The sequence below is a fragment of the Montipora foliosa genome, chromosome 2 (genome assembly GCF_036669935.1).
Source record: "Montipora foliosa isolate CH-2021 chromosome 2, ASM3666993v2, whole genome shotgun sequence".
NCBI lineage: Eukaryota > Metazoa > Cnidaria > Anthozoa > Scleractinia > Acroporidae > Montipora > Montipora foliosa.
The window spans coordinates 63,198,394-63,207,930 of record NC_090870.1 but is presented as its reverse complement, the minus strand read 5'-3'; the positions used below and the strand labels follow the sequence as shown (position 1 = coordinate 63,207,930).

Sequence of the window (9,537 nt, the reverse complement as noted above, 5' to 3'; positions counted from 1 at the left end):
CTGGGGTGGGGTGGGTAAACGGTTTCAACACATCATCAACATTTGATTCAACAAGCTTCACGAGAGGCCTGGTATTCAGTTCCAGGCTGCAGCCGCGGTTATTACTATGCATACGTACATGGATACGTTGTTGAGACAAACTTAACTGATTAGAGTGTAATATGAAGTGCTAAGTATCCACCCCATATGAACCATGTGAGCGTTAGCCCTGCTAATGGAAATGAGCCCGCGCAAGGACAGAGAAAAACTTTGACCAGGGTGGGAATTGAACCCACGACCTTCGGTTTAAATCACCCCTGCTCTACCGACTGAGCTATAAGGTCAGACGGGATCAGGTCGTGGGAACTAAAGATGTTGAAGTCACGGCAATGAACATGTACAAGTACAAGGAAGGGTTACGTTTTTGCAAACGTTGGCCGTGTAGCAAAAAATATCTGACCAGGGTGGGAATTGAACCCACAACCTTCGGGTTAGATCACCGCAGCTCAACCGACTGACCTTACACTCTAATCAGTTAAGTCTGTTGAAATATAAGTGCTATACGGCCAACGTGTGCAAAAACGTAACCCTTCCTTGTACGTTATTGAGAGACCGATTAGAGCGCTGGCGCATGCTCAACAATGTTGAGAGGGCGGCAAACGGGGTCAATTTCATTTAACATTCACGAAAACAAAAGAAATGTTGAATGGTTGTTGAAGCAGAGTTTGAACGCTTTTAAATTAATTAAATTGTTCAGATAAGTACGAGGCTCTCTTTTTTCCTTTCGTGTTATCATATTTCAACGTCGAAAGGTCAAACTCAAGACTTTGTGGAGAGCATGTGTCCCCGTTTCTTTCGACGCTGTTAATCGCAATTCATTTGCAGTATACTTCAGATGCACCCAACGATAATCTTCGGTAAAATGTGTTCGGGAGAGTCAAACTGTTCTAAGAATTTTGGTTCTACGTTTCCAAACATCTATACCCGGATTTTTCGGAAGGAATATTTTTGCAATTTTTGGCACTTAAAAAGGTCACCTAGCAGTTTCGGATGAGCAAATGGTTTGCTGGGAAGTTCTTAGAAGGTAACGTTCAGCTATCAATTTCTGAAATGAAGATAACATTCCCTAAAATTTTCGGACACTTTAATTTTCATCTAAGATATCGGAACGGATCGAATTCTTCTAGGTGGTAAAAACATCTCTTTAGACAGTCTTTGTACTTTACAAGGAGCCTAGAAATGGCTCTGAAAGGGTTTTGGCTTAATTTGCAGGTTGGGTTTCCTTGATAGTTAATCAACTGAAAGGATATTGATGATCACGAAGTTTTTTTTTTAGGAAAGTTTGCTGGCGTTAAACTCGTCCCTGGTTATTAGTTTTTTTCTGAAACACTCGCCCAGTCGATGACACGACGATGAATACCAAACATGTTATCCTTTGTTTGCCTTTACAGGATTATAAAGAAAAGTTTGAGACCCGCCTATTGGTCATTCAAGAAGCAATGAATGCACAAATACAGAATGAAGAAAGATGGACAAAGAGCTGGGAACGATCTATCGACAAAATAAAAGAGCTTTATTAACACGATTAGGGATTGTTTTTTATATTTGGGCACTTCACTCTACGCCACAGCAATTATATTACACCTGAAGAAAACCTTCTGTTCCTTATTGAATCTTCGTCGTACATTCACGTTATTTTCTTGCTGGAAAAGTTCGCAGCTATCAACACACGACTGAACATTGAAAGGCAAGACAAGGCAATCCTCGGAAACTTCGCCCACACATTTGTCCTTGTACCGGTTGTCCACGTTGTCCAAAAACCTCATTTATGAATAGAGTCCATACTGTAAAAAATTGTAAATAAACATGGATTTCGCAACAAACGTCTCGTGTAAATTGTGCTGTATCAAGATTGGTTTACTCATCTCTCGATCAGCCCTTTACTTATCGAGATGATGAACAGCCCTGCTACAGAAGCAAAGCTATAACCAATTTCGCTTTTATACCGACAAGAAGCATTCAACGGTGCCATTGACTTCCAAGACATTACTCTGAGCTGTAAACTGAAGTAGTGTGTCTCTGCTTTCTGCTTTCCAGGAACACTGCTACTTGTTCCATGATGTCTGAAAAAGACAGTCACAGGTCATATTGGTGTAGAATCGTCTCCAGGCCCCAGTTGTTCGAAAGGTGGATAGCACTAAACAACTGGATAAATGATAACTTCATTGGTTTTGCTGGTGTTCATCCACTGGATAGTGATTTCTCCACTGAATTTAACCAACATTAGACTTGATTTGTGTTAATTGTTAATTTCAGTTTACAGTGTCCCCAATTAGTGCTTCAGCGCTAGAACGACTGGACACTTAAATAAAGTTCCTTTCCTTTTTTATCCAAGGGATAGCACTATCCTCTTTTTGAACAATCAAGGCCAGGCCTTGGTTGTTCAAAAGGAGGATAGCACTATCCAACGGATAAATCAATATCCAGTGGATGAACACTATCAAAACCAATTGAGTTATCCAGTCGATAATGGTTTCCTTGTTGGCTGGTCAGAATCATATATATCCTCAAAAATCTCCATTCTCAATGCTGGTCGACCCGATAGCGCATTGAAGAGGTGAATTTACATACTGATCAATCTTGGGAGTCGAAGGGTTAAACCTTGTGCCCTTGAGGAGTTCCTCCTCAATGAGTAAAACTATCTGGTGTGAGAAGAGGAGAAGCTCAAAGTGTCACTCTTAAAGTGCTACTATGAAAAAAAAAAAAAAAAAATCAGTTCTTTTTTCCTTCATATTTTGAAAGAGTGTTTGCTCAACAGTATTAACTCCAGGAGGAAGTTGTTGACCCAACTGACCATTTAAGGGACCACACCTGGATCAATTTGTTTCACTCCTCTGCACTAAAATTACCTCTGATTTCATGTGCACGCCTATCCTTCATAGACCCCCAGTCCTTAATGGCATTATCAATATTCACCATTGAAGCTGTGTATGTTAACCTGCTAAATATATCTGCTTTCTCTTCATATCTGTGTTATTAAGTCAAGAAACATATGTAATGATGAACATTTTCCAGTGAAGTTGCCCACACACTGAGGACCCTGATTTCATGCAAAGTTAATAAATATTTAATGTAATTCCAACAGTTCTTAAGGATACAATTCCCAATGAATTCTCTCCAAATCATTAAGCCATTCCAAAAGGTCTGATATTGAAGGCTGGGTTGGGGTTCCCTCACACACCACAGAGATTGGAAGGGAGCCTACCAGTGACCGAGCATAAAAAATTAATCTAAACACTGATGTTTAACCGTATCTGATTTTATTTTTCAAACCTGTATAATGGCCCCTATTGTTATGGAAGCCACACAATACAAATGACAGCAGAGTTAAGACTTAGCCTTGGTTAAGTCGAACAGTAATAACAATAATAACTATTATTATTATTATTATTCCACTATTACGCCATTTCAAGAGAACACACAAATAAAAAAATAAATAAAAATATGAGAGCGTAGTGCACTGTAGTTTTCTGGTTTAACCAGTTCAGAACAGAGCAAAATAATATGAATGGAACAGGAGTTTTTTAATAAAAGAATTAATGATATTATTGTTTTCAACACAATGCAAAGCCTGAAACTTCAGCTACTCATAGCTTGTCACTAATCATTTCATTTACCCTTTCAAATAAAGTACATTTGAATGGTTTCATCTGAGTTGGTTTCATCATTTGCACAAGCATTATTATGAAATTATTGATACAATTCTAAATCAATGCAGGAAAAGCCAAAATGCTATCAGACTTGGAAAAATGCTATGCAACTCACAAAATATCTGCACGTATTATGTTAAACCATTCAATAAGGTGCATCTACTTTATAGGTTTCAGTGACAATGTATAATTTTGCTTTCCATTGAGTGTCAGGCTAGAAGTGAATTTGTTGCTTGTCCTTTAGTATTGCACTCCTATGATTATTGATAACCTTCAAGTCTTATAATTTTCGCATTCTGAGTGAGATGAGCGCAAGATATGACTTGATCCATTTAAATTTTGTAAGAACAAAAGAAGAGAGTTGAGGTTTGAGAGAATAATTAATTTTGCCTTCATTTTTGTTTGGTTTGTTGTTTTGTCAAAAGGGTTTTTGAGTGGATGTGGAGATTGAATTCCCCCACCCCCAATCACGAGTAAAATCGTCTGGTGTCAGACAAAGACAGAGTAAAATCTATTAAGGGCGTTCGTGCCCATTGCTACTGCGCATTTTTTTGCGCATGTCACGCACATGTCATCCATCGCAGACCACGAAGGTAAACCCGATGCTAAAGGCGCAAACATTTTCCACAAGAATGGAACGTGAAAGCATGTGGCATCATGGGATAGCTGTGGACTCAGGTCTTCTCAGGCATGTCATGCAATGACGTGCATATACCATCGCTTTGAGAACTTCGCAGCAATTTTACTCTCTTGAATGCTCGGTGACCCCTTATTGTCAGAATAATATGTATCGTTTTTCAAGGTCTATTTCACCTCAGAAAAAGACATCAGCTGCAAAGGTTAATTTTAAAATAGTTATATTAGTTATGTTGAATTGAGTAGGTTTACCTGATCTAAATTTCAATAAATAAATGTAGCTTTTTTATTGTTGACAGTTGTAAGCTAAGATCATCTTAAAATAACGCAGTCTTCTAAAAGTGCACCTCATGATCTTGAAAACGAGCACGGTGACCCCCCATTTTTTTTGCCTTTTTGGCAAAAGTAGATCATTACCTTTCTGCGTGGCAAGTTTTAAAAAAATCTGTACCTGGGAACATTTTGGGCACGAACGTCCTTAAGTCCAACTGCTAGGAGTCAATGGGTTAAATGGGGATGTACAAGTCATTTTTGAGTGGATATTAACCCATTGGCACTTAAACCACCCTGGACTGCCCCCATTGACAAGTAAAATTGTCTGGTGTTAGACAGAGTGAAATCTAGTATCTAAGTCAGGAGTCAAAGTGTTAAAACAGAAGAAAATGCAAGTTGATGCCCTGAACCTTGCCTCCATTCTTGTTGTCCCTTTCCAATGCAATGAATTGCTGTTCCCATTGCAGTGATTGTCTCATTAGGGAACTTAAGCATGCACGTTTCTGAGATGCGGATGGCAACCTGAAGTGAAGAGTTTTCCTTTTTCACATGTCTTTACACAGCCAACCACATTTACATTTGCTAAGTATTTTTTCTCCATTAGATATCATTAGTGTAAAAATCTGGGATACACCACTGTCGTGGCACGCAAAAATTATGTTCTCTTCTAGTTGCTGACGGACATGCGTGCTTAAGCTCCCTAATCTCACAGCAAGTTCACATGAATTCCCCTGATTGGCATGTTAATATTGTGAGGTTTGAGTAACAAGAAAAATAAACAGTGTTCCATCAAACACACGAAATGTCCTAAATTCCACATTGAAATTTGTGTTGAATGGAAAACGTTATTGGCTTACCATAAGTGGGTAGTTCTCTTTTATGTACTTCAAGAATCCCCAACTACCCTAAGGTCATGTTAGTAACCCATAAATTATCCCTGTGTTCTTACTTGAAAGTGAAGTGTACACATCTAGGCAACTAGACCAAAGTATTGATATCTTCTTTGCTATTCTTTGAAAAGTTTCCCTGAAAAAGGATATATCACTAATCAAAATTTAACACAATGTTTTTGTTAATTATCACTGATCTGGAACCTTGCAAGAACGCAAAAGTAAAGCAATGAAATCTCACAGATCGACGAGCAGTTTTGCCAAAATACTTTCAGTTTGTTTTAGCAGTTTGTATTCCAGTTTCTGCTTCAAATCCACAAAATCACCAAGAGGAGATCCCTTGAAGTTTACTCTTTCGCAGGAGTGCAGCTGATCCATAGGACTTCTCAACGAATGAATCAGTTCAGTTGAGCGGAGATCCGTTTCTTTCCACATATTGAGGTGTCGATCGACTTCGTTATAAGATTTGGAGATCTTTTCGAGGCAAATACATACATGCTTTTCCATTGCATTGTTATCCAGATTCGAAGATCAATTTTTTTACTTTTGTAGGAGAGGAGGCGGGACAATAAAGGTGATTTCAGTATAATTATTATTGACAGTATTTTCATTCAACGGTTCATGGACCGGTTCATGTCATGATAACAGTGAGCCCGTGCGTCGGCCAGATCTGACAGCGGCTTAGACCACAGGGTACCCATACAATGGGATGTACAGCCGATTGTTATTTTATACACAGGGTCCCCACACAATCGGATGTGTAGCCGATTGTTATTTTATAGTAAATGTACTGGATTTACCGTTTGCTTCACCTATAGCGATATATAGTTATCTATGTATGTAAATCAATGATAAATAAACGTTGAATTACCTTACCTGTGGTTTATAGTCGTCCTTTTACCTCAAAAACGGTTTTTTTGAGCGATGTTGAATGAATTTGAGTTCGCCGCCTTATATATGGAACAGTCAACGGCGAACTCAAATTCATTCAACATCGCTCAAAAAATCGCTTTTGAGGTAAAAGGACGACTATAAACCACAGGTAAGGTAATTCAACGCTTATTTATCATTGATTTACATACATAGTTAACGATATATCGCTATAGGTGAAGCAAACGGTAAATCCAGTACATTTACTATAAAATAACAATCGGCTACACATCCGATTGTGTGGGCCCCCTGTGTTTTATAGTAAATTTAAAAGATTCAACGTTTGCCGCACCTTTAGCGATATCGCTATGTATATAAATCAATGATAAATAAACGTTGAATTACCTTAGCTGTGGTAGTCGTCCTTTTGCCTCAAAAGCGGTTTTTTGAGCGATTTTGAGTTCGCCGTTGACTGTTACTATTATAGAAGGAAAAGGGTGGAATCCTTGTTTTGAAAGAGTTCCAGCGCCGGAGCGATTTTTCCCCCGAAAATCGCATCGCTCCGCTTTCAAACTTCGCAGCATTAAGATCGAAACATTGACGCTTCTCCTCGTACCTTCCGATAGAGAATCCATCCAAACGGCCCGGAGCTAGCCCTCGAAGAAAATCAAAATCCCACAGTATTCGAGCGGTACTCAAACCGTCACGCCGTTTGCTCCTCTCTGATTGGATGATATCAGCTCCCTGTGCTTAGACCATTAAAGCAACGTGGTCAGTTAATTATTAATAATTATTATTAATTATTATTAAGATTTGGTTCGAAATTTCTGGCGATGAAATGTCTGGAACACAGGCCTGGTGAAAAAAAAAACCGACTGCCAGTCGCAGTCGGAGCGAACCAAAATATTCAAACACTCATTTCTTTTAGATCAGAAAACTGTTTAGCTATATTGAACAGCGCGCAGAGAATTAGCTTTATTATTTAAGATTTAATTGTATTTATTTTATCATTTTTCACAAGTTTTTGACGTTAGGTGTTTTAACCCTTTCACTCCCAATAGTACCACTTATAGATTTTACTCTGTCTAACGCCAGACGATTTTACTCGTCAATGGGGAACCCCACGGGGCTGAAAGGGTTGATGACCCCCCACCCCTACCCAATGCCCGGGTGTATGCATGTTGCAACTTCAAGCCAAGTCATGTCATGTTAAAATGTAATTATAAGTCTAAGGAATACAAGATTAGTTTCCCAATAAAAATTACTTCTCAGAAATAAAGTAACTCAGTTATTTTACTTCAAATCTTAGCATAGGTTTTCTTCTGTCTGTAATCTGTTTGCTGACTGTCAGTAAAATGTTGGTGACATGTCTGCCGCCAGTTTATCAACAGTCAGCCAACAGTTGATTAGGAGAGCTCTTGTTCAATTTTATAATTTATGGTTTTTTCGAAACACTTAATTAGGTACATGTTGTGGTTCAATTTTACCATTTGTACAAATTAGTATTTCTTATTTCTATGTTCATTATAATATAAAGCAGAAGAAAGGAAAATACCAATTTGAACCACTCAGGGTAAAATTGAACCACAACATAAACACCCCCTTGTGTGTCTTTTGTCATGCAGTGTCAATTTTCTCCTTGGTCAATATATTGCACTCTTTTAATTTCAAAATGGTGAATATCAAGAGCCATCATATTTTTAGAACACAACAATGCATTAAACATATGTATGACATATTATTCTGTGTTTTAAGACATGTGTAGTAATAACCAGTTGTAGTAGGATCTACTACACCTGATGCTGGCCTGAGACTGATAATGTCGCAAATTCATCCTGGACAGCATATAGAGTTAGGGCATGGAGAGAGGGTCCCTGGCTGACTAAGTATACCCAGCTAGAATGACTGAAAGAGAGCCTGCCTCGTCATGCGGAATTCACAGCCCCTTTTAGCCAAGTTGAGACACGGTCATTGAGGTATGATGGGGCTTGAGAAAACCATGTAGCTCCGTGAAAATTTATTGTGAACATTTTTCTAGTTGGTTCAACAGTCTTGAACACTGTAGGCCCAAATTTCCTGTCAAGTGTGTATGGATCAGTAACATCCTTAATTCTTTGATTCTTCGAATTAATTAGCTTTTGCTGAACAAAAGTATTTCCATTTTACATGAATGAACTAATTTTGGTTAAAAGCACAACTGCTTTGGTTTAGAATTCATTTATTTTTTTGCATTTACTTCATGTAGTTAATTTAAGAACATGCTAAATTAAGGCTTTTCCTGGGTAGGCTGACAAGCGATGAGGAATTGACAGGTTTGCTCAGGTATATTTAATGTGAGGCTAAGACCTAAACCTTTGTTAAGATACTAATCCCTTCTCTTTAGATTTAAGTCACAGCAGGCTACCGAGTTGATCTGTATTGCTGGGCTTAATTGATCCTGGGAAACAAAAATATGGATTAAACTATGTTAACTTCGTTTAGTAAAAGTTAATGGTAATTAGTAGGTAGTTACATGCAATGGTTAGCCTCTTGAGTAGCTTCTGTGGCAGTAGACTTTGCTGTAGGGCATGATTTTTTGCCTTGAGCTCCTTGCAGCATTCGTTTTCAACAGCTGAATTTGAAGGAGCTTCTATTTCTTCATCACTTGACTCTTCTCTAGGACAGCTATGAAAATGAGCACCCCAGTGGCAGAAGCTTTTGATCATGAATTTAAATTTCCGATTACTAACCCGCAATACCAAAAAAAGAGAATACCAAAAAAAAGAATGAGACGGAGACATGTTTAATGGGCCAAACATCTATTTATTGATTACAACGATGACGAAATAACGCCCCAAAGAAAGGATGAAGGAAATTGGCCCAAACGTTTTGATAAGGATCAGAAAATAAGTTGAGTCTGGCATGTTTAAACTCTTGAATGAAACTGGAGAACCATCATAGAACAGACCGATCCCATGGGATTTTATCAACCGACCGCAGCGAGGGCCTTATTGGAAACAAAATAAAATAATTTCTGATCATCTCTACGCGCTAAAGGAACGCAGATACAGTCGAAATTAATCAGTTTTATATACCAAACACATACAACCCTTGTTCAAGGAAGCATTACATCCAAACGAATGTCAAATGAAATTAAATGAATCTTTTGTGAAGACTGCAGGTACGCATTCAGACTCAGA

General features: G+C 38.3%; 1 protein-coding gene across 1 annotated transcript; it reads right to left on the bottom strand.

Annotated features, from left to right (window-relative positions):
* Positions 1-1,443: 1,443 nt before the first annotated feature.
* On the bottom strand, positions 1,444-6,076 carry LOC137991055 (AFG2-interacting ribosome maturation factor-like). The gene is made up of 5 exons (XM_068836181.1): positions 5,730-6,076; positions 5,548-5,624; positions 3,138-3,240; positions 2,889-3,007; positions 1,444-2,102 (listed from the first exon to the last, which is right to left on the bottom strand). Exons 1-5 carry the CDS (start codon positions 5,993-5,995, stop codon positions 2,026-2,028), a joined length of 642 nt encoding a protein of 213 aa, XP_068692282.1. The 5' UTR covers positions 5,996-6,076; the 3' UTR covers positions 1,444-2,025.
* Between the last annotated feature and the right edge of the window lie 3,461 nt (positions 6,077-9,537).